The sequence below is a fragment of the Microcaecilia unicolor genome, chromosome 3, assembly GCF_901765095.1.
Source record: "Microcaecilia unicolor chromosome 3, aMicUni1.1, whole genome shotgun sequence".
In the NCBI taxonomy this organism is placed as follows: Eukaryota; Metazoa; Chordata; class Amphibia; order Gymnophiona; family Siphonopidae; genus Microcaecilia; species Microcaecilia unicolor.
The window spans coordinates 242,624,349-242,651,923 of record NC_044033.1 but is presented as its reverse complement, the minus strand read 5'-3'; the positions used below and the strand labels follow the sequence as shown (position 1 = coordinate 242,651,923).

Genomic DNA, 27,575 nt, shown 5'->3' with positions numbered 1-27,575 from the left:
ATGTCATCTAGGTACAGTAAGAGGATCTGAAACGCGTAATCACTCAAGACCGTTTCCATCAAGCGCTGAAAGCTAGCCGGCGCATTGCATAAGCCGAAAGGCATACGAGTCCACTCAAACAGCCCGAAAGGAGTGGTAACAGCGGTTTTCTCTATGTCTTCCTGAGACATCCCCAATTGAATGTAGCCAGAGGTCATGTCCAGCGACGAGAACCACTTGGAGGCTCCCAATGCGTCCAAGGATTCATCAATTCGTGGTAAAGGCTAGGCATCCCTGACTGTCACAGCATTTAATTTACGGTAGTCACAACAGAAGCGAAGACTTCCATCTTCGTATTACCACCACAGGTGATGCCCAAGGACTGTAACTCCTTTGTATGATGCCTTGATGAACTAAATCCTGCACATGAGACTTAAACTGGTCAAAAAGATGCAGGGACACTCTCCTGAACAGTTGATTAATGAGATGCACATTCCCCGTATTTATCTTGTGGGTTATCAAGCTGGTATACCCAATATCAGTATCATTGCTGGAAAATACCTTCCTATGTTTCCAAAGCAATTCTTTTAACATCTGGGCTTGTTCCGCAGACAATTTTACTTTTACTTTTTGGAGCAACTCTTCCCAGTCCTTAACCAAATCTTCAGAAGGTTCCGGATCAACCACAGCTGTTAACAACTCAGCCGAGTTCACTTCTGCAATTTGAGCTCTTCCCGGAATGGTGACATCTCGGGTTCCAATGTTTATCATACGGACCGGTACGTTCCCCCTGCACTGCTTCACCAAAGTGTTGGCTACCATGATCTTGTCTGGTAAATTAACTTTCCTGGAAGCCGACACCATTAACACTCCAGAAGTCTTCCTGACCCGTTGACATTTTCCCATTAGAATTTTTTCTGACATGGCCAGGATGATTTGTCCCGCACTCCATTGTAATTTCACCCAACTATCATTTTCTCTGGTGTTGGAGTTCTTCTGGGAGATTTTAGACAGAATCCTCGCTATTTTTACTGGTTCTAGGGTAAAATAGGATAGGTCTTTGAATAACCCTTCCAGATGTTGTAGAACATTCATTCCCATGATGCCTTGGGTAGAAGTATTGTCCACTTGACCATCTTGGAAGTTATCCTTCACAATAAAGATACATCTTTCCGGCACCAGCTGTCCTAGACATTGTACATCTACATCGATGTAACCCAGAACCGGGAGATCAGTCCCATTCACTGCCACCAGTGTTAACTGACTTGCATCCTGCAGACAATTTGTGTTTTTAAAGTTTTTGTAGAAGAAACTTGCTAGTATCGTGGAGACACTAGAACCTGTGTCTACTGTGCACAATGTTTCCACTCTATCAATTTTAACTTTCAACAAAGGACTGGACCCAATAGCTTTCTCCCCAAAAAGTTTCTCTTCCTTAGACTCTTCGTTACCCAAATTCCTTTGCATCCGAACCATCGCACGGGGTTCACTTCCCTTTTGTGATTCTGACGGATCACCGCGGACACTGCTGTTTTTTGGGAAATTTCCACTCGTGCTTGGAACAGCTAGATCCTCTTTCCTGATTCCCGAATAGGGTCGACTTATTCGTTCATGTTGGCAGTTTCTGGCAATAAGCCCTGGTTCCTGACACCGAAAGCAGATAATCTCACCAGACTGGGTTCTTGCAGGCCTCCAATTTTGGCTAGGTCCCGAACGTTCTCTTGGAGGGTTCAAATACCTCCAATTGTTTCTCTCCTCTGCCTGTCCCATTCCTCCTCTTGACGCTCGCACATTTTGGAGAACAAGCTAGTCATCTGCTGCATCATTGCCACTGTAGCAGACTCTCCGGAACAACTATAATCGCCTGCCTCCTCTATGTTTCGTTGCAGTATTCTTTTTGGTGCTTGCTCCCAAGAGGCTAATCCCCTCTCCTCACCAGCCCACCTAATGGCAGCTTGCATCAAATCAGAGAAAGGCATGGTTGGGTTATATTCACTTCGCTTCGAAATTTTCCTCTTCAAAGTTTCATCCTGTAATCCAATTATAAACTGCTCTTTTAAGGACTACTCCGCATTGCCCATTCTTCTCCTATCTCTTTTCATGATGGTCTCCAGCTTTTCCTGCAATTTGTACGCAAACACTCTGATGGTTTCCCTTTCACCTTGCCAGTAATTGTAGAATTCTTGAATTCTAAGACCAAGAGCCACCTTATCTCCATAAACTTGTTACTTCCTGTTCCGGGGCAGAGGGAGCAGGGAGCCAGCGGATCCGAGAGCTGCGCGGCTGCTCCCAGCAGCCAAGAATGCACCGGGGGGGGGGGAGGGGGTTGATGTGCTGGGAGGGGGGTGTCGTGCTGCACCCGGGGGGGGGGGGGGGTGCGCATCGGCGATCCGCCCCGGGTGGCAGCCGACCTAGGAACGTCACTGGTCTGGGCCCAAGATGGGTGGGCAGAAGAATCCTGCCCCATCCCACAGGTGATTTTCACCTGCATGCCATATGGTCTCTCAAACATCTCCCTTCTCCTGCATACCTTTTAAATAATATTTTTCCACTAGCAGCAAGCAGCAACTAATACACACTGCTCATGTTGGCCACACAGCCTTTCCACTGACGCAACTTCTTGTTTCTACATAGGTGGGAACACATCAGAGGGAAGGCTGTAGGGCCGGATCAAGCAGTATGTATCAGCTGCTGCTTGCTGCAGGCAAAGATCTGCTATTTACAAGGTATGCAGCAGGGACAGTTGTTGGGAGTTTTCAGCTGGTGGGGCTTGGGAATCCCTGCCAGCCACAGCATAGGTATGCTGCTACTGGATGGGCCTGAGCCCAAAGTGTGTTTGGCTACGCCACTGCACTGGATTGAAGGATTGGGAGAGGGGGTAGACATTGGATTGAAGAATCAGGAAAGGGGGTAGACAGATGGAAGGATAAGGAGAGAAAGAGGGAAGACAGATGGAAGGATGGGGAGAGAAAGAGGGAAAATGGATGGAAGGATGGGGAGAGAAAGGGGAGTGACTGGAAGGATGTGGAGAGAGAGGGGACACTGAACATAAAAGGGTAGAGAGATAGAGAGACAGTGAATGACTGGATAATAAGAGAAAGGGGCATGGGGAGAACAAGGGTGAGGAAAAGATGAAAAGCCATAGGTAGATGAAGTAAAAAGAAGGAAATTAAAGAATGGATAGTAAGACTGAATTAAATCTGGACAGAGAGAGAGGAAGAAGAAAATAAAGAAAAAGTAGAGAAAAATGACAAATAGACAGGAAACCCTGGCAAGAGAGTTAAGAGAAGACAAAGGAAAGCAGAATCAAGAGACTGGGAGCAACACAATTAGAAAAAGTAAATGGCCAGATAACAAAGGTAAAGAAAATAATTTTATTTTTAATTTAGGATAAATTAATGTAGTAGCAGTGTTAATAACGTTTAATAAATGCAAATAAAACACAAAATAGAAAATAAGGTGATATCTTCACTGATTTTAAAACATTTTTTGATTAGCTTTCAGGGACAAACACCTCCTTCCTCAGGACATGAGAGGATACCATAACAGCATTATACTGACCTGAGGCAGGAGGTTTGGGCCTGTGAAAGCTAATTGAAAAGGGTATCAGGCTATTAAATAAAATAGTTTCTAAAATGGCCGTGGGTTTGAGGTGTGCCAGGGGGCGGAGCCATGTAAAGTAGGTGGAGCCAAGGAAAGCATGATGGGTCTGGGGGCGTGTACTAAAAACCCCTTGGCAGCTCTGCATCTGCAATATACATATCCGAAAGCGAACACCCTCACTTTGGGCTCTGGCCCTGTCCAGAACTCCAGCACCTCTTTTACCTTGCTGACAGGGATGCCGAGCCCTGCCAGCCAAAAAACTACAGTGCCTCCATTCCCCGCTACTTAAATCCTTCCTGACCTGAGCATGATGGGACTTCTGGTGCATGCCTACATTCTCAACTTTTTAAACTGTTTTACTGCCTATCTACTTTCCATTTTTGCAGTTATGGAAATAAAGAGCTAAACTTTTATGCTTTAAGAAAATATAACTTAGAAATTAGCTTGCAAGTAGAATATAGGTCTAGTTAACCACAAGCTTGAGTAAGTTATGTGTGTGGCTTCTGAAAAAAATGAGAATTAACTAAAATGTTAACTGTTTTTTTTTGTTACATTTGTACCCCGCGCTTTTCCTACTCATGGCAGGCTCAATGCGGCTTATATGGGGCAATGGAGGGTTAAGTGACTTGTCCAGAGTCACAAGGAGCTGCCTGTGCCTGAAGTGGGAATTGAATTCAGTTCTTCAGGACCAAAATCCACTACCCTAACCAATAGGCCACTCCTCCACTTCCACACAGTGTATGATGATGTTTTTAAAATAAAATAATTATGGGGTTACCATATAATTTTGTATTTCAGATCTGGTAACACTGCTTCAACCCCTTTACAACCAGGAGTTAAGCAAAGATCCAGAAGCTGAGACCATTTACAATCCAATTACACTGCCCTGCATCTGCCGTCTTCATGCAATTTCAAGAAGCAATCTGCACAAAAAGAAAAATTAACTTAAGTGTCTAAATAAGCACCTGCAAGAGATAAATGTAATATTATGTAGTGAGAGGTCCAGAAATTTCAGATAGATTCAGGTCTCAAGAACCACAAGGACATCGATTCAAGACTATCATTTCTCTGATCTGTTCTTCCTGTGTAGGACCCACAGTCTTCTTTCTACACAGATCAAGGAGAATGAATAAGTCTATCTGGCCCATTATCTAAGCTAAAGCCAGTGGGCGGAGCTTGTTGCCATGTCAATTACATTGTTTTGGGTGTATCAAGGTGGCGGCTGCTTCATTGGAGATAATTAAAACCTCATTGCGTGGAGTGGATGGAGACAGCTTCAGCTTTTTTATATCATGCCATCTCTTGTCATTAAACCTGCTTGACACCAAGGAGGTTTAATAGACAGGAGACCCTAGGTCAGTCTCAGTCTCCCCTTCCTCACACAGCTGTCATCGCTGTACTCTCAAAACAAAGCAAGCAAACCTATGAGCTGCTGCATCCGCATTGTCGCTCTTTATTGTTGGTAGTATTTGCATTTAATCTCCTTCATATTTTCATATGGCAACTGACCTCGGTGGTGAGTAAGCTAATGGAAACACTTCTGAAAAGGAGGATTGTGACATTTCTTGAACTACATGGAATGCGAGACCCGAGGCAGTATGACTTCACTAGTGGCAGGTCGTGTCAGACGAATCTGACTGACTGGGTGACCAAACAGTTGGATTTGGGAGGGGCGCTTGATGTGGTACACTTGGATTTCAGCAAAGCCTTTGACATGGTTCCGCACAGGCGACTGATAAATAAATTGAATTCCCTCGGTGCGGGACCTAGAGTAACAGATTGGGTAAAAAATTGGTTGAATGGTAGGAGACAGAGGATGGTGGTAAATGGAGCTTGCTCTGAAGAAAAGGAGGTCGTCAGTGGAGTACCGCAGGGATCAGTCCTAGGGCCGGCTCTTTTTAACATCTTTGTGAGCGATATTGCGGAAGGGCTGTCTGGTAAGGTTTGTCTCTTTGCGAATGATACTAAACTCTACAACAGGGTGGACACCCTGGAAGGTGTGAATGACATGAGGAAGGATCTAGCGAAGCTAGAGGAACAGGCCGATATTTGGCAACTAAGGTTTAATCCCAAAAAATGCAGGGTCATGCACTTGGGTCGCAAAAATCCGAGGGAACGGTACAGTATAGGGGGTGTAGTGTTTCAGTGTGCGAAGGAAAAGCAGGACTTGGGGTTGATTGTGTCTGATGACCTTAAAGCTTTCAAACAGGTAGAAAAAGCGACGGCCAGAGCCAAAAGGATGCTTGGGTGCATAAAGAGAGGCATGACCACCAGGAAAAAGGAGGTGATAATGCCGTTGTATAAGTCTCTGGTGAAGCCTCATTTGGAGTACTGCATGCAGTTCTGAAGACCACACCTACGGAAAGATATAAACAGGATGGAGTCAGTCCAAAGGACGGCTACGAAATTAGTAAGCGGTCTTGAATGCAAAAATTATACGGACAGGCTTATGAACCTCAACATGTATACGCTGGAAGAGAGGAGGGAGAGAGGAGACATGATAGAAACGTTTAAATATCTCAAGGGCATTTATGTACAGGAAGAGAGCCTTTTTCAAATGAAGGAGAGCTCTGGAATGAGGGGGCATATGACAAAGTAAAGAGGGAATAGGCTTAGGAGTAACCTAAGAAAGTATTATTTCACAGAAAGGGTGGTGGAGGCGTGGAATGGCCTCCTGGTGGAGGTGGTGGAGTCGAGGACTGTGCCAGAATTTAAAAGTCATGGGATAAGCACGTGGGATTGCTTAGGAACAGGAAGAATTAGGAGTTACAGAGGATGGGCAGACTGGATGGGTCATATGGCCTTTATCTGCCGTTATGTTTCTATGTTTCTAAACATGCTGGCTTGTGCAGCATACAGATGTACACAGAGGAAGAATAATAACGGAATAACTTTTCATAGGTAGAGTAGTAATGTGTTATAAATCGTAATCAGTGTGTCATTTGAAGGGGCTAGTTATAGGGACACCCTAGCACGTGTTATATTCATGCAGAGATTTTTTTCTCCTGGTAAAACAGACATTATGTTATGAGAATCAGGTGCACAACATTCAGAGTTTCTATTTTTATTTATTTATACCCCACATTAAATATGAATTAGATTGAAACCTGGGAGCATTTACATTTTTTCCCTTTGCCTAGATCAAAAGAAAAAGATGGCATGTGGGAACTTGCTCCTTTTGTTTTGTGGATTGCAGAGGTATATTATAAAAATGTACTTGATATTTTTATTACTATTATTTAAAGGACAGATATTGAATAATAAGGGTTGAGCTACCTTCATACAGAAGTCCAGAGTCAGTCTACAAATGTGACAACATTGTCCAGTTCAGCACACTATTAGCCGCCAAGTTCTTACAAAGTTAATTATGTTCAGTGGAAAATAAACCTGTTGTCTCAGGCTGCCTGCTATGTGAATATTTGTTTCATTATTGCTACCATGTATTACACATGGGTATTTGTTTTAAACTTTGATTGTTTTAATTTGTTTATCCAGACCTTACATACACATGGTTTACGTTTTAAACCCAAAGGTGAATCCTAAGGGTGGTTGAACAATTTAGTATAAACGGTGTTGTTTCTGACTTTACTTGTTTTCAATTGCTTTGGGTCCTGTTGATGTGTACATCTGCTGTCTGGAATTTTGGAAGATGGAAATGAGGAAATACAAATTAAAATTTGGATATACTCTGTAGAAGCTGTTGTTTACTTTTGTAATGTGATGAATACCTGTTCTGGTGTGTGCATGTGATAATCTTTAAATAATTGCCTATACTTAATGGCTATGATTTCTGAACATGTGGTATCATTAAAGGACAAAGTTTTAAATGCCCAGTTGGGTATATATGCTAATCTCAACTTTGTTAAATGTTCCAGACATATCCATCTATTTGTTCCTATGATTTAACTCAATTCTATTATTCTGTCTCACTGTATTTTAAAATGTAAGCTACATTGAACCAGACTTCACTTGGGATAATGTGTGATATAAATGTAAAAAGAAAAGCCTTTATCCTCCACCTTTTAAGACACTGCCTACCTGCTGGATAGTGATGGCACAAGGAAAGCAAGTTTGATCCAGTGAAGATTAACTCAAAATAACCTGTTCCCAGAAGCGGAGCCAGGTTCAAGGAGCGGAGGGAGTGAGAACGGACTTCCGCCGGCGCCAGCACGTGTTTTAAATGCAACACGAGTAAAAAATAGGTGCCGGCGTCGGCAGAAGTCCGTCGGGGGGAGTGGCCGCTCCCCTGGCACCCCTCTTGCTACACCACTGCCTGTTCCTTAGCTGGGCCCTAGTATTACCATATTGATAATGCGACTATGCCTCTGTGGTTATGTTCCACTAACAAGTTAAATGATCAACTGGATTTCTTGAAAGGATTATATAAACTTAGAATGCATGACTAGGGACACAAACATAGTAACATAGTAACATAGTAGATGACGTCAGAAAAAGACCTGCACGGTCCATCCAGTCTGCCCAACAAGATAAACTCACATGTGCTACTTTTTGTGTATACCTTACCTTGATTTGTACCTGTCCTTTTCAGGGCACAGACCGTGTAAGTCTGCCCAGCACTATCGCCGCCTCCCAACCACCAGTCCCGCCTCCCACCACCGGCTCTGGCACAGACCGTATAAATCTGCCCAGCACCATCCCTGCCTCCCGCCACCGGCTCTGCCACCCAATCTTGGCTAAGCTCCTTAGGATCCATTTCTTCTGAACAGGATTCCTTTATGTTTATCCCACGCATGTTTGAATTCCGTTACTGTTTTCGTTTCCACTACCTCCTGTAGGGCTATTTCCCTGTGAGCCTCACTCTGCTGCTCTCAGCCTGTGTATACAACTATGTCAAGATGGAGTCTGTGAACTAAGACCCTGCACTTCAGTGACCAAGCAGATTCAACTTTCTGTTTGTGGCAGAGCTTTGCTTGTGGTAAATAACTGGCAGGTCTGGAAAAAACTCAAGGATATGCAGTGGGCTATCTGACCCTTGCACCTCCCTGATGAGCTACAGGGGGTAAGGCCATGGTGCCAGCGAGTCTGATGAGAGACAGGAATGCATACCACAATGTAACAACTGGAAGATCAAAAAAAGGTTTTTCTTGCTCAGGGAAGGAGCTGGACAAGATCCTGATTGGTTGCTGTCTGGTCACCTGGGAATCAGGGGCAGAGAGCGAAAACCAGAAAGAGGAGTCAGAGGACAGACAGAAGAGAAGAAACAAAAGAAGAAAGGGAGAATTTGTCTGGTTCTACTGGAAGAAGGGTAGCTGGCAAGAAGACCAGTGAGACCTGAAGTGGTCCACAACCTTGTGAACTGACCATCTGAAGAAAGTACCTGTTGGTTCAGCTCTACCGGCCAGAGAGACTGTAATCCTGCATGCTGCAGAGAGCCTGTGCTGTTTCCTAAGACTGGGACTCGCTGTGGAAAACAGCTGGAGTCTAAAGGAAAAAACCTGTGTCCACTTCATCTGAGAGACCACCTAGAGTCGGCTCGGTGAGAATTACAGGGATTTGTTTCCTATAGTCGGGGATTAGCTAGTGGGTTCTTACCTCAGCAAAGGCGGGTTAGTCAGAACTTTGTGATCAGGCAGATGTGCTGCTAACTGTATTACTTCATGACCTAGTCAGTATTACTAATCAGGATTGTTTAATAACCTAGTAACCAGTGATATCAGTGTTTTAGTTAGACAATACATTCTACAGTTGCTTATCAGCATAAGGGAGCTACATTTGTACAGCTGAGCTGTAGTGTAGGGTGTATTATTCTATTTTCTTACCTATATAATAAATTAATATATTTCACAGCAGTGACTTTACTTTTATTCCAGTTCTCTCTAACAGAAGAAAAGTTCTGGTGTAGGCCCAGAACAGCCAGGTTCCTTTATAATATATAACCCCTGGACAGAGCTAGGAAGTTGGTTTAGCCAGACTCCTGTAAACGGAACCTGGGAACTACTCAGTGGGTAGCTTTGCCCAGAAGAGTTATTCACCTATAAATGCTTACACTCCCGCGGGAGGGCATTCCAAGCATCCACTACTCTCTCCGTGAAAAAATACTTCCTGACATTTTTCTTGAGTCTGCCCCCCTTCAGTCTCATTTCATGTCCTCTCGTTCTACCGCCTTCGTATCTCCGGAAAAGGTTCGTTTACAGATTAATACTTTTCAAATATTTGAACGTCTGTATCATATCACCCCTGTTTCTCCTTTCCTCCAGAGTATACATGTTCAGGTCCGCAAGTCTCTCCTCATACATCTTGTAACGCAAATCCCATACCATTCTCGTAGCTTTTCTTTGCACCGCTTCAATTCTTTTTACATCCTTAACAAGATACAAACATACACTTATTTATTCAATATCACAATTCTTCATGTACAGCCAGAAAACAACATTTTAGGGTGGATAGTGTTCACAAATGAGTTCCTTTTATTATCGACCAGAGTTTTAAGTTATGGCACAGTCAGGGCTTTTTTTGAGGGGGTACTCGGGGGTACTGAGTACCGGCACCTTTTCCATTGTCTGCTAAAATTGACCCATGAAAGTTTTAATGAAAGAACTCAGGCTCTACACACCAATTCTGCCTTGTCATGGATTCTGTGACTGGTTGCAGGGGGCCTGGCTATTGTGGGATGGCTGGGTCCCTCAGTGATCACCCCACCCCTGAAGAATGGCCTGGCATTTGAGTACCGACACCTTTTTTGCTAGAAAAATGCACTGGGCACAGTGGTCATCACAAGAACAAAATATAAGAAAACCAATGGACTGCATTAGGGACTTATAGGCCATATACGTTTTGTTTTATTTTATTTTATTTATTTATTTATCATTTTACTTAATTACATTCACATTTATCACATAAATGTAAGGAAAACATTTTCTCTCAACAATATATATTTACATAATTGTCCACAATTGGAAGATCCAAGATCAGGAAAACAATCTTAAAGAAAATAAGAAAAACTCAAAATGGTTAATCTTACACTTCACATTTTCTGAGGGAGGAAGGTTAATCGGTTATTGCAGCCGGTACAGTGGTAACTGAAGGAAGTTGCTGCAGAGGATTCTTCATCTGTTTCCACAAACTCTTATAATTTCTTAGGTTCAAACAAATAAGTAATAAGGAAATAAAACACTTACAAGGGAATCACACTAGGAAGGTCCCACCTAGGGCAATGATTCCTGGCTTAAAAGCCAAGACCTCACACCTCCCAGTCTGTGATTCCCTTGATGTGTCAGGAAATATATGCATCTTTGAACCCAAAAAACTATCAACCATGTATATAGGCCATATATGTTTAACAAAAGAAATCTATCTACATGAAACCAAATATTTAATTTTTTATTTTGACTTATAAAAATCACTTGCCCCTGAAACATGTTCAAAACAGAATAGTCCATTTGTGTATCTAAAAGGTAAACTTCTACAAAACAGATTATGTGCCCCAATGAAAGGAAAGTTTAATTCTACTTCCATTTAATTTCAATATATTCCATCATCTTTACAACATCAGGCTTCCCAATACAGATTACAACTACAGTTAAGATGAACTCATCAGGAAACAGGATAATAGGTTTGCTTGCTTTGTTTTGAGTGTATGGCAATGAGGACTGCATGGGGAAGCGGAAACTGAGATTAACCAGCTTGGCTTCCTTGCTTACAGTAGGCTCACTTCTTCTACTCCTGTCTCTATTAAACCTTCTTGCTTAGAGAAGCTCTGAGCATGCTCTGTTGCTTTGTTTCTTTCTCTTGTGTGTCGCAGAGAGCTGCAAAGAGGGGAAAGACTCACACGAAAGCAGAAACTTTCCCTCTCTGAGGTCTGGAAATCCCTGCAAGACCCAGTCTCAGATCTGCAGGGGGAGAGAGGAGGGAATTTATCTGAGACCTGGAATCAGTTCAACCTCCTCTTGCTCCAGGAAAAGGGAAATCTACAGCCCGAATCCATCGCAGCAGCAACAACAACAGAATTCAGAGGGAAAACAGCAGAGAAATGTCTATTCTGGTTTCTGATCAGGTAAGAAATTATTCTCTCTCCTCTTGTACACAGGGTTCCAGCACTAAAAGGAAAACATTTCTGTGCACAGCTTTTTCAGCTTGCTCTGGAGTAGCCTAGTGGTTCGTGCAGTGGACTTTGACTTTGATCCTGGGGAACTGAGTTTGATTCCCACTGCAGCACACTGTCCAAGTCACTTAACCCTCCATTGCCCCTGTTACAAAAATAAGTACCTGAATATATGTGAACTGCTTTGAATGTAGTTGCAAAAACCTGGAAAGGCAGTATATCAAGGCCCCTTTTCCTTACTTGTCTGTGTTGGAATGAAGCAGTAGGTCTAGTTTATGTTTATTTAATATACTTAGTTAAACAAAATAACAAAGTGCAGCTCTTTCAGCTTTCTCTTCTCTTTCCTTATTTGTCTGTGTTGGAGTGAAGCATTCGTCTAATTTAATGTTTATTAAAACATTTAATAACAAGATCAAAGCTGTTTACAATAAACTTAAAACACTGAAAATTAGAAAAGATAGTAAAATATAGCACTCAATCAGAAGACTGAACTGAGAACAAGACATCACAACATGCGCATTCCTGCCCCCAAAGAGGCCACTAGACCACCAGGTAGGCCTGGGAGGGCGGTGGAGGAGTCAGCCAGCCTGCCTGCCTGCGCCATGGGCAGGGGAGGCCCCACCGATGCTCGGGGGGGGGGGGGGGCAGCGGGGAGGCCAGCCATCCAGCCTCAGAGCACAGATTATGCGCAAACATGCGGAATTCATGCATTTCTTTCGTATTGCACGACATGTAGAGTTCGTATCTCTACTTTTAGTTTTGTCTGCATGTTTTTTTTTTTGCAGTTCCTTGTTTTATATGAGGTGAGAGTTATGTTCTGCATCTGCAACTGAGGTAAATGATTCTGCTGGCATATGGTGTCTGTGTAGGAATATGTAACAATCCATCTTGTTCCAGTTTCCCAGTAGTAGGTATATTGGTGCTGAGGGTTACAAGTACAGGTGGGCATGGAGGAGATTACTTGTGAGGATGGAATGGATCTTAGCGGGGATGGGTGGATATGGGTTAGATTCTAGTGGTGTGCCTTGACAATTTTTGCGCCGTGTAAGTGTGCTGCAAGATGAAAAAGGGAAATCATGGCTCTAACCAGACATATCTTGCGATGATCAGCTCTCATTAATCTATTAAATTAAATGCTATCTTTAAAAAGTACATTTTAAGTTGACTCTCTTAATACATTTTTTGATTAGCTTTTGAAGGTAACCCATATTCTTCAGATCTGAAATAAGTAAATGTTGATAAATAACAGTATATGTAAGTGAAACACAAAAGTATTCCAATGCAGTCTCACAGGAAGTGGATGGGGTAGGTTAGGTGAGAAACAGGGAGAGCTGGGTGGGTGACAGATAGGGAGAGGAATGGCGGATAAGAGAATAACAAAGCAGTAGAATTTTATGGTTTATAGTGGGATACAAAGCCCAGATCTTTGGTAAGTTCTATCTGGCATGTTTCTAAATATAACTGAGATAAAATAACAATGAACAATGACAAACTGGATACAGCGCTAATAGCCTCCTTGCATTGTTTTGGGTGTGCCAATATAGCAGCTGCTGGGGGAAACCAACTTCAGTTTTGTGACATCATGCCATGTTTGTTTATTAAAACTTACTATACCAGCCAAGCTGACTAACAGAACTGGGCGGTTTACAAGTTTATTTATTTTATTTATTTGTTACATTTGTATTCCACATTTCCCCACCTTTTTGTAGGCTCAATGTGGCTTACATAGTGCCGGAGAGCTGTTTGCAAACTCCGGAGTAAACAAATACAAGGGTGATGTTGTGGAAGGATAAGGTTCATGTTGTAGGACCACATAAAGAGGGTTGTGTGATGGGCGTTACGAACTTTGGTGTTGTTGTGTCGCTGATATCAGGCGTTTATGTTGGGCCAGTGGGGTATGCCTTTTTAAACAGGTGGGTCTTAAGTGATTTTCTGAAGTGTAAGTGGTCATATGTGGTTTTCAGGTTTTTTGGTAGTGCGTTCCACAGTTGTGTGCTGATGTATGAAAAACTGGATGCGTAAGTTGATTTGTATTTGAGTCCTTTGCAGCTTGGGTAGTGGAGATTTAGGTACATTCACGTTGATTCGGATGCGTTTCTTGTTGGTAGGTTGATCAGTTCTGTCATGCATCCCGGTTCTTCACCTTAGATAATTTTGTGAACCATAGTGTAGATTTTGAAGGTAATGCGCTCTTTGATTGGGAGCCAGTGTAGTTTTTCGCAGAGGGGTTTTGCGCTTTCAAATCTTGTTTTTCCGAAGATGAGTCTTGCTGCCTTGTTTTGAGTGGTCTGAAGTTTCTTTAGGGTTTGCTCTTTGCATCCCACATAAATTCCATTGCAATAGTCTGCATGGCTTAGTACCATTGATTGTATCAGGTTGCAAAATGTTTCCCTCGGGAAGAATTGTTTCACGTGTTTGAGTTTCCACATTGAGTAGAACATTTTCTTTGTTGTGAATTTTGCTTGGCTCTCAAGTGTTATGTTGTGGTCCAATATAACGCCGAGGATTATCAGGCTGTCTGAGACAGGTAGAGTGTGGTCTGGGGTGTTAATAGTTGTGGGATTGTCCGTGGTGTGTTGGGATGAAAGGATGAGACATTGGGTTTTTTCTTTGTTGAGTTTTAGTTGAAATGCATTTGCCCAAGAATCCATGGTATTCAAGCTGATCTTGATTATGTTAGTAATTTCTGTCAGTGTAGATCTGTAAGGAATGTATATAGTGACATAATCTGCATAGATGAAAGGGTTAAGGCCTTGGCTGGATAAGTTCTTGGCTAGTGGGGTCATCATTAGGTTGAAGAGGATTGGCGATAGTGGTGATCCTTGTGGTACTCCTTTTAACTCCTAACTCTTACTCACTTGTTCAGTACCTTTAATTTATCATCCTCACTTTAATATTCCCTTATCTCTTGTTTGTCCTGTTTGTCCTAACTAGATTGTAAGCTCTGTTGAGCAGGGACTATCTCTTCATGTTCAAGTGTACAGCGCTGCATACGTCTAGTAGCGCTTTAGAAATGATAAGTAGTAGTAGTAGCTGTTCAGAAGGAATGGATCCTAAGGAGCTTAGCCGAGATTGGGTGGCAGAGCCAGTGGCGGGAGGCGGGGATGGTGCTGGGCAGACTTATACGGTCTGTGCCAGAGCCGGTGGTGGGAGGCGGGACTGGTGGTTGGGAGGTGGAGATGGTGCTGGGCAGACTTATACGGTCTGTGCCAGAACCGGTGGTGGGAGGCGGGGCTGGTGGTTGGGAGGCAGGGATAGTGCTGGGCAGACTTATACGGTCTGTACCCTGAAAAGGACAGGTACAAATCAAGGTAAGGTATACACAAAAAGTAGCATATATGAGTTTGTCTTGTTGGGCAGACTGGATGGACCGTGCAGGTCTTTTTCTGCCGTCATCTACTATGTTACTATGTATATGTTAGTAGTACTCCGCAGTCTGCTTTCCATGGTAATGAAATGTTTGTTTTTGACTTTTCTTGATATGCTCTTGTGGTAAGGAAGCCCTTGATCCAACTGAGTATGTTGCCAGCAATCTCGAATTTGTCGAGTAATCTTATTAATATGTTATGGTTTACCATGTCGAATGCACTAGACATGCCGCATTGGAGGAGGAGGATGTTGTTGCCTATTGCTATTTCCTGCTTGAATTTGGCTAGGAGGGTGAGTAGTACTGTTTCTGTGCTGTGTAACGGGCGAAAACCAGATTGTGATTCATGTAGTATTGAGAATTTATTTATATATTCTGTTAGTTGTTTGGCTACCATGCTTTCCATCCAACTGGACGGTAGTTGGTGATTTCATTTGCTTTTTTCGTGGTGTTTTTTGGTATTGGGGTGAGTAGAATATTGCCCTTTTCCTTCGTAAAGAGACCTTGCTGAAGCATGTAGTTTAGGTGGGATGTGAGATCTGCTATGAAGCGGTCAGGGGCAGATTTCATTAGGTTGTTGGGGCAGGTGTCTAGTTTACAGTGAGTGTTGGCGAACCTCCTGAGCGCCAGTGCTACAGTATCGACGGTAAGGAAGGAGAAGTTTAGCCAGGTGCGGTCAGCCGGGTGTTCTCTAATGGTTGGGTCCAGCTCGTTTAGGAAGTTTTCGATGTCAGTGTTGCCTTGTGGTAGCGTGTTGCATAGGTTTACAATTTTTTTGTTGAAATACTTAGCAAGTTTGTCTGCAGATGGGGTGTCTTGTGTTCGATACAGTGACCAGGTTGGTATCTGGGAGCTTGTTCACGAGTTGATATAATTTCTTTGTGTCTTTGTAATCTGTTCCTATTTTAGTTTTGTAATATGATCTTTTGGTCTGTCTTATTGCGTATTTTCTTTGTGATTGTTTCCATGTGTTGAGAGAGTGTTTGTCTTTTGTTTTTTTCCATGCTCGTTCGAGTTAGCCAAGCTTGTGTTTTTAGCTTTTTCAGTTCATGGTTGAACCATGGTATCGAGCTGTGTTTGCGTGATGCTCTTGTTCGTAAGGGTGCTATTTCATCTAGTATGCATTTACATCTTTTATCCCATTCCAGGAGGTAGTTTGTGGATTCTGTTTGTGCTGTCCATTCATTGTTGTATATCAGTTGCCAGAATGTTTTCGCGTCTACATGCCCTCTTGATGTGTATGATATGTGTTCTTGGATTTGGTGTATTCCCTTCTTTCGCCAGTGAAGTTAAAATACAAGTACAAGAAAGAAAAGAACTATAATTGTTAAATAGGAAAGTGAGACAAGCAACCGACAAACAAACAAACAGGGTATAACTGTAAGGATGGACAAAGAGGAGGACATTTAAAGGGAAAATGAAAAGAGGGAGGGTGATGATTCAAGCCTCTATAAAAAGCCCAAATTTTAAGGATATTTTAAACTTTTTGAAAGAAAGTTCAGAATGCAAAGGTAAGGGTAAAGAATTCCAATAGCAAGGGGCTGTGAAGAAAAAGGCATGGTGATGTGTGAACTCGAGTTGTACAGTTTTGGGACCAGGGAGAATAAGACAGTGATTGTTTAATGAACGTAAAAGTCTGGCTGGAGAGTGAGAGGTAGTTAAAGATCCCAAATAAATCAGGAAATCCAAATCTAAGTGTTTTGAAAGTAAGAGAAAAAGTTTATATTTAATATGTTGTTCCATGGGAAGCCAATGAAATTTCTGAAATAGAGGGGAAATACTATCAAACTTACGTGCATAGCAGATGAGTTTAATGGCCATATTTTGGATTGTTTGAATTTTTTTGAGATTTGGCTGAGATCAACCTCGAATTCACTACCAAGCCACCTCCTCCTCTTCACCCTTTAACCCACTCCCTCAACCAACCAACCCAGGCCTCCTTCTCCTCTTTTCTTGATATCACCGAGGAGGAAACCGCCCACCTTCTTTCTTCCTCGAAATGCATTACCTGTTCCTCTGATCCAGTCCCCACCAACTTACTAAACACCATCTCTCCTACTGTCACCCCTCCCCATCTGTCATATCCTCAACCTCTCTCTCTCCACTGCAATTGTCCCTGACACCTTCAAGCATGCTGTAGTCACACCACTTCTCAAAAAACCATCACTAGACCCTACCTGTCCTTCCAACTACCGCCCCATCTCCCTCCTACCCTTCCTCTCCAAGATACTTGAACGCCGTTCATAGCCGCTGCCTTAATTTTCTTTCCTCTCATGCCATCCTCGATCCGCTTCAATCCGGTTTTCGCCCTCTACACTTGACAGAAACGGCACTCACTAAAGTCTGTAATGACCTGTTCCTTGCCAAATCCAAAGGTCACTACTCCATCCTCATCCTCCTCGACCTATCCGTCGCTTTTGACACTGTCAATCATAATTTACTTCTTGCTGCACTATCCTCATTTGGGTTCCAGGGCTCTGTCCTCTCCTGGTTCTCCTCTTATCTTTCCCACCGTACCTTCAGAGTACATTCTCATGGATCTTCCTCCACCCCCATCCCACTCTCTGTTGGAGTTCCTCAGGGATCTGTCCTTGGACCCCTTCTTTTTTCAATCTACACCTCTTCCCTGGGCTCGCTGATCTCATCTCATGGTTTCCAATATCATCTTTATGCTGACGACACCCAGCTTTATCTCTCCACACCAGACATCACTGTGGAAACCCAGGCCAAAATATCGGCCTGCTTATCTGACATTGCTGCCTGGATGTCCAACTGCCCCCTGAAACTGAACATGGCCAAGACCGAGCACATTGTCTTTCCACCCAAATCCACTTCTCCTCTCCCTCCACTCTCTATTTCAGTCGACAACACCCTCATCCTCCCCGTCTCATCTGCCCGCAACCTCGGAGTCATCTTCAACTCCTCCCTCTCCTTCTCTGCCCATATCCAGCAGACAGCCAAGACCTGTTGCTTCTTTCTCTATAACATCAGCAAAATTCGCCCCTTCCTCTCCGAGCACATCACCCGAACTCTCATCCACTCTCTCATCACCTCTCGCCTTGACTACTGCAACCTACTCCTCACTGGCCTCCCACTTAACCATCTATCCCCCCTTCAATCCATTCAGAACTCTGCTGCCTGTCTTATCTTCCGCCTAGACTGATATGCTCATATCACCCCTCTCCTCAAGTTACTTCACTGGCTTCCGATCAGGTACCGCATACAGTTCAAACTTCTCCTACTAACCTACAAATGCACTCAATCTGCAGCCCCTCATTACCTCTCTACCCTCATCTCCCCTTACGGTCCTACCCGTAACCTCTGTTCACAGGACAAATCCCTCCTCTCAGTACCCTTCTCCCTCAGCCCATACGCCAAGCCCCCTCCCTGCCCATCTTCAAATCCTTGCTCAAAGCCCATCTCTTCAATGTCGCTTTTGGCACCTATCCATTGTACCTCTATCCTGGAAATCTAGTCTGCCCCCAATTTGATTGACTGCACTTTTTGTCCTTTAGATTGTAAGCTCCTTTGAGCAGGGACTGACCTTCTTTGTTAGATTGTACAGCGCTGCATAACCCTGGTAGCGCTTTAGAATTGTTAAATAGTAGTAGTAGTAACAACCATGCTATATGATATTACAATAATCAAGTCTAGTGATAAGAAGGAGCAAAACAAGTGAATGAAAAGTACATAAGTGTTGCTATACTGGGACAGACCGAAGGTCCATCAAGCCCAGCATCCTGTTTCCAACAGTGGCCAATCCAGGTTACAAGTACCTGGCAAGATCCCAAAACAGTACAATACATGTTTTGCTGCTTATCCTAGAAATAAGCAGTGGATTTTCCCCCAAGTCCATTTTAATAATGCCTTATGGACTTTTCTTTTAGTAAGCTCTCCAAACCTTTTTTAAACCCAGCTAACTGCTTTCACCACATTCTCTGGCAATGAATTCCAGAACTTAATTAGTAGTAGTAGTAATTACATGTTGAGTGAAGAGATATTTTCCCCAATTTGTTATAAATTTACTACTTAACTTAGTAGCTTCATTGTGTGCCCCCTAGTCCTGGTATTTTTGGAAAGAGTAAACAAGTGAGTCATGTCTACCTGTTCCACTCTACTCATTATTTTATAGACCACTATCATATCTCCCCTCAGCCGTCTTTTCTCCAAGCTGACGAGCCCTAGCCGCTTTAGCCTTTCTTCATAGGGAAGTCGTCCCATCCCCTTTATCATTTTCATCACCCTTCTCTGTACCTTTTCTAATTCCACTATATATTTTTTGAGACGAGCAGTGCATAGCTGGCGGAGAATCTAAAACCAGTTTTACATAAATTTGTAATATGAGGGATGAATGTCAAGTGGGAATCGAGAGTAATGCCAAAGTAACAGAAAGAGCTAACTGGTTGAATAACAGTACCAAGGAGATTTAAGGGAATGGTACAAATGGAAGCGCCACCCATAAACCAACAAGTTCATGATTAACTATATAAAACGCTGTAGATAGGTCGAGCGAAATAGCAAGAATAATCATGTGTTTATCTAGATGGCTGTCTCCAGTTCTTCCTCCAACCTCCCTGCACTAACCTAGCAGCCTCTTTACCTCCCACCTCTTCAGTTGCTGCTGCCTCCTCCGTCTTCCAACTGCTAAAATCAGTCAACATGAGAGATTTCCAGTGTAAGGACCAGGAAGTCTGTTCAACATATTGGAGATTTAAGGAGACAGAGCTCTCTTCATACTATACTTTACTGGAGATCTGATCTTACTGACAGGTCATATGACAAAGTCTGTTACACAAACATGATAATGAAACTGTGACTGATAATGTCCTTTCTGCTGTTCCAGGCCTTGGTCACATTCAAGGATGTTTCTGCCTATTTCTTGGAAGTGGACTGGGAGATCCTAGGAGAATGGCAGAAGGAGCTGTACAAGAAGGTCATTGGAGAGATTCATGTCATCCTCATATCTCGAGGTAAATATGCCTTCTTTATCATCTACTACATAGGCACATATGTGTGGATCCAGAAAGGGGTTGTGGTCATGGGAGGGGCATTGGTGGATCAGGGGCTCCTGGTATTTGCATGCAGTATTACAGAATAAGGGAGATCCACCCTAATTAGGCATGAGAATTTTTATCATGTTTCATGGGCTTGGATCCTGGTACGAAATGCTATTGTATAAATAGCGCTCAACTGTTGAGTACCATTTATAGATACACGCACACACCATGTTGAGAATAGGAAAATATGGAACCTCCTCAGGTGTTCTACATATAAATTTAAATGCCATTTTCCTGCTTATTTATAGGTTATTCAATTGTTAATCCTGATGTTATGTTCAAGATTAAAAAGGAAGATGACAACCTAGATGATCCCATGAAGAGTAAGTAGATGTTATGGATTTAAAGGGCTCTGAATTATTTGAGATCAAAGTCTCTAGACATTTGGAGACTTAAAATCCATTTCCTAATTTAGTATTATCTTATCCTTGGTGAATCCTTCTAGATGTGTTTTCTCTTAACAGGCCTTCCAATTGTAACGTCTGCGATCTCACTGAGTGTTAAACAAGAGGAAGAGCTCCCCTTGATGGATCCTCCTAAATCAGAGGCATCTGAACAGACTCACCCTCCTGTAACAAGTTAGTATAAATTCCTTCTGCACATCTTACTAAAGTCATCCGGGATTATTTAGAACTTGAGAGCTGGTAGGATAAGAAGCCGTTATCCTCTCTGTAAAGCAGATACTGCCGGGGTGTGTGGTTGAGCAGCAGCACTACTACTATTACTAGTACTACTAGTTATCATTTCTATATCGCTAGTAGAATACACAGCACTGTACATAGACATGTAAGAAACAATCCCTGCTCTACTACTAGTACTACTACTACTACTATAAATCATTTCTATAGCGCTACCAGTCGTACACAGCGCTTCACAATTGAACATGAAGAAAAGACAGTCCCTGCTCAAAAGAGCTTACAATCTAAATCGGGACAGACAGATAGGACCAATAAGGGATAAGGGTAGGACAGACAGAAGGACACATAGGGAAAGGGACTATTGAAGAGAGGAAGGCAAGGTAAAGGTTACGAGCAAGTGACAAGTTAGGAGTCAAAAGCAGCATCAAACAGGTAGGTCTTTAGCCTCAATCTCATCACTTGTTAGTGCCCAGTGCTACTGTCCAGTCCAGTGTTACTGACCAGTATGACCTCACTGTCTGTTAAACCTCCTCCTCCTCCTCGAGTAGAAAACTTTACCACTAGACTCTCAGTTCTTAGGCAAATCTTCTTTATTTCAATTCTCTCAATACACAAAGAGAATCCAATCTACAGTAAGATCTGTGCCTACTGCAAAATGGTGTCCATACTCAGCCACCTCAAAGGCAAGGAGAGGACAGATCACAGCACTATTGAGAAGCAAAGCTGTGAACTCAAACAGGGAGAACAAAGGGAAAATGCCTTTTACAGCAACTTAAGGGAAAAGCCTTTACGAGACTTGGGAAGGGATTTGCTGTAAGGAAAGAACCTAAAGGAGAGAGAGTGGAGAAAGAGAAGGTAAAAACCTTGATGGAACCACAGTGGAACCAAGAAAGATCAGCATGCAAGACACAGACTAGAGGGCTGGCCTTAACTCAGAGCTAACAACCAATAGAAACAAAGCTGACAAGGAGCCAATCACAGGACACTGCAACTGTAGACAGGGGGGAGGGGAAGCCCCAGTAAACAGTGCTGTCTATATAAATCATATTCCTATTAAATATAGACAATAATCACGGTTGCCAGATGGGCGGGGCGGTTTTCCGCAACCCGCCGCGGGAAACTTTTGCCCGTGGCGGGTTGCGGTTTTTTGGGCTCGTTTTGTTTTTTCTGTGCGGATTTTGGGGCGGTTTTTCGGCCGGCGGGGGGTGGGGCTAATGGCGACAGAGGCGGGGTTTGTGACGTTTTGGGCGGGGTTTGTTGACATATTGGGCGGGGCGATGATGGTGGGGCGGGGCTGATGACGGCGGGGGCAGGGGTGATGATGGAAGGGATGGGGCTGATGACGGCGGGGGCGGGGGTGATGACGGAAGGGGCGGGGTTGATGACGGCGGGGGTGGGGGTGATGACGGAAGGGGCGGGGTTGATGACGTCGGGGGTGGGGTGTGTGCGGTTTTTGGGCGGGTTTTGGGCGGTTTTGTGTGGGAATTTTTTTTTATATATGGCAACCCTGACAATAATGCCATCTGGGGGCAACACACTACTTAATTTCTATAGTGTTACTAGATGTGCATCACACTGTGCACAGACATGAAAGGGACAGTCCCTGCTGAACAGAGCTTATAGTCTATTCATGACAGACAATGAGGACCAAGGAGAGATTAGGGAGTTCATATTTATTGTGGGAAGGGACTAATTGTAGAACTGGAGGAGAATGGGTTATATGATGCTTCTGCCAGGCCCAGTTGTCTTCTGTGCTGGTTCTCTACCATTTTGGGTAGGTGATCACTTAAAATGCAGACCAGTTCAGACTCCCCCAGTGTCCTTCAACCCCTCAGCCTTCTTCTGGCACTACTCTCCATCTGTCCCAGGTATTCTTATATTCTTTTCCTCTCTGTCACTATCTGTGGCAGGTTATTCCAAATCTTGTTGTCTTCCTCTTTGGTTCTGGTTAAGTCAGTGCTACAATTAGGGAAGCTCTGTGCGGATGACTCCAGCATTCTTGAAAGCCTGATACAGTCATATCTGGTCTCTTTAGGTTGTGCCTAGGGACCCTTTGTGCAGGTTACCTCAGCTTTCTGGGAATCCAGTTTCAGCTGTTCTGCCACTCTCTGCCTACTGGCTTCTATTTTACCTTCTCTGACACTGTAAAGTTCCCTGTGACCCAACAAACACTCAGGTCCCCTCTGTTATCTTGTACCTGATGTTCCCTCCTGTCCTTAGCACTGTCTTTGTCAGGAGATACCTCCAGGCTTACATTTTCCTAGCCCAGTACTTCACTAGGTCCTAAATAGAAGTCCAAATTGAGAATTGTATACACACCTAGGGCTGTGGTTGTAATAAACATAAATCTATATTCTTATGATATTTACTAATATCAAATTCAGATTAAACCCTGAGAAGTCTGAATGTATTTGGTTTTCAGAAAGGTCTGAAGTTCTAGACATTAAGATGCGTAGTTATCAATGTGGTCTACTGTTACTCTGTTTACAAAGCCACGCTAATGCCAACAAAGCCAAGCGAATGCCAACACAGCCCATTCAAAATGAATGGGCTGTGATAGCATTAGCTCATTGCAGCTGCTAGCGCGGCTTTGTAAACAGGTAGGTTAATGTGTTATTTTAACTCTTGTGCTATTTTACCCATTTTATGCTTTGAGACGTATTTACTAATACATCTTAACAATAGCTCACATAGATAAAGTCGTCCCCCCCCCCCCCCCCCAATTTACAATAATTGGTGTTCCTGTTCCTTTGAAGATGAACACATTCGTACAAAGTTTGAACATGTATTTCAAATTCAAACAGCCTTTAAAAACTGATTCTGTCACCTGCAGTAACTATAAAATCTCTCTCCATATATCGGAAAATCAAGTCTGATCATGGTGGTCCACTCTAGGGGTCTCTAGAAGCTGCTGCTGACTCTCCAGCACTGACATAAAGGTCACTGATCTATGTTTGTGTTTATGCTTTTGTTTAATTAATCTTGATATACTGCTTTTGCCGACAGGCAGATCAAAGCGATTTACAAATGAAATAATGAATGTGAAAAAGAACGCTAACATTTTTAACAGGAAAGAACCGTTCATGCCAAGCAACAATCGGACTGCAAACTGGATAACATCAGGCATCAGATCAGGCCATCTGACTCAAATCATGTGCCAAAAGCAGTTTCAAAAAAATGAGTCTTGAGTAAAATTTTAAACTCCTGATGAGAAATGTATCCTGGGAGATCATTCCATAACTTAGGAGCAGCAAAAATAGAAAGCCGAATGACGTATCATAGAAAGCCTGCTTGGGTGCGGATAAAAGGAATCTGCTAGCGCTCAAAGATCGAAGAAGCCGTTACAGGGTGTAGGGGATAACCAAAGAAGAAGGACATGCTGGCTTTCCCAAACAAAATGCCTTATATGCTAGACATAATATTTTAAACAGAGTGTGAGAATGCACAAGAAGCCAGTGTAAATGTTGACATAGAGGGGCATTTTCAATCGGGGACACCCATCTCTAAGGGCACCCATCTCCAAGGATGGCGCTGCGAAGGGGCGGGGCCGACCGTATTTTCGAAACGAGATGGGCATCCATCTTTCGTTTCGATAATACGGTTGGGGGCGCCCGAATCTCAACCTAAATGCTGAGATCGCCGGCTGTAGAGATGGGCGCCCTCGGTTTTCGCCGATAATGGAAACCGAGGACGCCCATCTCAAAAACGAACAACTCCAAGGCATTTGGTTGTGGGAGGGGCCAGGATTCGTAGTGCACTGGTCCCCCTCACATGCCAGGACACCAACCGGGCACCCTAGGGGGCACTGCAATGGACCACAAATTGCTCCCAGGTACATAGCTCCCTTACCTTTGGTGCTGAGCCCCCCAAAACCCACTCCCCACAACTATACACCACTACCATAGCCCTAAGGGGTGAAGGGGGGCACCTACATGTGGGTACAGTGGGTTTCTGGTGGGTTTTGAAGGGCTCCCATTTTCCACCACAAGTGTACCAGGTAAGGGGGGGGGGATGGGCCTGGGTCCGCCTGCCTGAGGTGTACTGCACTCACTAAAACTACTCCAGGGACCTGCATACTGCTGCGATGGACCGGAGTATGACATTTGAGGGTGGCATAAAGGCTGGCAAAAAAAGTTTTTAAAGTTGTTTTTTTTTAGGGTGGGAGGGGGATAGTGACCACTGGGGGAGTCAGGGGAGGTCATCCCCGATTCCCTCCGGTGGTCATCTGGGCAGTTCGGGCACTATTTTTTGTGACTTGGACCTAAAAAAAAAAGGGACCAAATTAATTGGACCAAATTCTTGCCATGGACGCCCTTCTTTTTTCCATTATCGGCCGAGGATGCCCATCTCTCCTCAGCCAATAAACATGCCCCAGTCCCGCCTTCTCTATGCCTCCGACATGCCCCTGTGAACTTTGTTCATCCCCGCAACGGATTGCAGTTGGGGGCGCCCAAAATCAGCTTTCGATTATATCAATTTGGGCACCCGCGGGAGAAGGACGCCCATCTCCCGATTTGTGTCGAAAGGTGGACATCCTTCTCTTTTGAAAATAAGCTGGATAGTGGCATAAGGTGATCTAGGTGGTAAAATGGCAATACCTGCCTCTTAATGTTGGGGGGGGGGGGGCATTTTATGCCATTGTTGCCGTTTCAACGTATCCCCATTCTAGGAATTCTTTGCCAGGAATTCTAGTGGGGGCTGAAGACCTCTTCTACACTGTCTTATAGAATCTAAGGGCCTGATATTCTAAAGGGTTTAACTGGACAGGAGAGGCTCCTAACCAGTTAAACCGCACTGAGCTGGTCATTCTCATACATTCAGTGGCCCTTCACTGGATAGTATCACTGAATATCCCCTCTGACTGCCAGTGTATTAACCGGATAGTATGAGGGTGGAGCTTAGGCTGATCTAGCACTTTACTGGTTGCACTGATATTCAGTTCACTAACCAGCTACGAACATGGATAACAAACAGGCTGGCCTAACTTTATCTTCTAAGATTACCGGGCACTGGTTTGAATATTGGCCAATGCTCTATTGACGTCTGTGTCAACACTTACCTGTATATTCAATGCTTATGTCTGGACATGTTCCGGCATTGACTATCTGGGGTTAGTTCAGCCTGTGGTTATAAGCAGCTAAAAACTGCTGACAGCTGACTATAATGATTTAACACTTTTCTAGTTGTTGGTGTCCAGCAAAATCTGATATATACAGAAACTAGATGGAAAACAGCCTGTATAAAAAACAAACAAAAAAAAAAAGTCCTGATGACAGATATCTACAACAGAGCTGTTTGTAGCTGTTGAGAAAGCAGTTGTTCATCACAGTATGAAAATATCAGGGTATTTCTAGAATACATTTCTGATGATGATCAGTACAGCAGTACCCCTCTTTTTTGCTTCTGTACCAGTTGAGGTGCTTGTGAAAAACAGCATAATTCTATAGGCTCTGTGGTAACCATTTTTAACAGAACAGGAACCCTCACAATCACACAAATACATTCAAGATAAACTAGAAATGTATTAAAACGTCCAGTGACTCGACAAGAGCCATGTTTCGGCCTCAGTGGCCTTCTTCAGGCGCCTTCTGTCAGATATTTCTGAACATGCTAACTTTTCAAAAGAAATAAAGGGTAAAAATACACCTTATACAATAAACAAGGTCTCTCAACCAAGTGCTGCTGCTTACTCGATCGAAAATAGCTTCAACATTTTGTCACTGCTGTATTTGACGTAAAATTTTTTTTAACATATTGTGCTGTCTTTTTCTTATAATAGGCTCTTACAATGCCAAGCCTGACATTTTAATCCAGTTTGAGCACGATGGATTCAAGACTGAGCCTCAAGGATCTAAGGAAAGAGAAAATCTGACCACCACAAACACATGTGAGGAACTGCCTGAAGCCTGTGACGAAGCCTGGATTAAAACTAATAATAAGGTGATACAAACTTTTCTTATAAGAAAGATGCCTCCTCTGGACCAGGGATAGTGAGAATGAGGTGTTATAATCGCAGCCTCTGACTTCTAAACTTTGTTGTGTAGATAATGTGTTGTTCTTATTTTTACTTTTCTCCTTTCAATTGTGAGTTTTCTTTTTTTTTTTTTTGCTTTTAATTTCTTTTCTTTCTTTTAGTCTCCCCCACCCTTACCCATGTTGCTCTCTCTTCTCTTCATCTTGTTTATTGTCTCTCATCCATTATAATTTTTATAATCTTCCCTGTATCTCTCACTGTTTCTGACCTCTCTCTATCCACTTTGCAATCTGATTCCTGCTGAATTTTTATTCGGTTTCACTCAATTTCCTCAATAACATATAGCGCTACCACCCTCTAGTTTAATCCACTCTATCATGGTGATATAATTTGTACTCTGATATCACAGTGTCTTCCATAGATCTCTGAGATGCCTGTTATATCTAACTTTTCATTTAGTGCAATATTCTCTAACTCTCCCATCTTATTTTTCAAGCTTCTAGGATTTGTATATAGACATTTCAAAGTGTGTTTTTCGTCTGTACTGGATTTACAGCTTGCTTAGTAGTTGAGAGGTATAGTTAGCAGTCTTTACTCTCCATCTGCTCTTCCCTTGAAGGAATCTGGCCTAGATCTGCCTTTGTTGCAGCTCCTCTGTTCTGATAGTGTCCTTTAAAGATACCTAATCCCAATCCATCTGCTCCTCAGCAACTGTCAACTTTCCCCCAAGTTCTAGTTTAAAAGTTGTTGTACCTCCTTTTAAACACTAATTCCAGCAGCCTGATTCTGCCCTGGTTAAGGTGTAGCACATCTTTTTGGAACATTTTTCCCCTTCCTCATAATGTTGCCCGGTTCCTAAGTAATCATGCACGTACACAGAGTTTACGCCCATGCG

General features: G+C 43.2%; 1 protein-coding gene across 1 annotated transcript in view; it reads left to right on the top strand.

Annotated features, from left to right (window-relative positions):
• The first annotated feature begins 11,346 nt into the window (after positions 1-11,346).
• The window catches only part of LOC115464528, a 61,845-nt gene continuing 45,616 nt past the window's right edge, over positions 11,347-27,575 (top strand). The window contains exons 1-5 of the mRNA XM_030194895.1: positions 11,347-11,596; positions 19,855-19,981; positions 20,317-20,391; positions 20,533-20,646; positions 26,486-26,646. Coding sequence (XP_030050755.1) covers positions 11,573-11,596; positions 19,855-19,981; positions 20,317-20,391; positions 20,533-20,646; positions 26,486-26,646 — 501 coding nt within the window. The 5' untranslated portion in view covers positions 11,347-11,572. The remainder of the gene's footprint in view (positions 11,597-19,854; positions 19,982-20,316; positions 20,392-20,532; positions 20,647-26,485; positions 26,647-27,575) is intronic.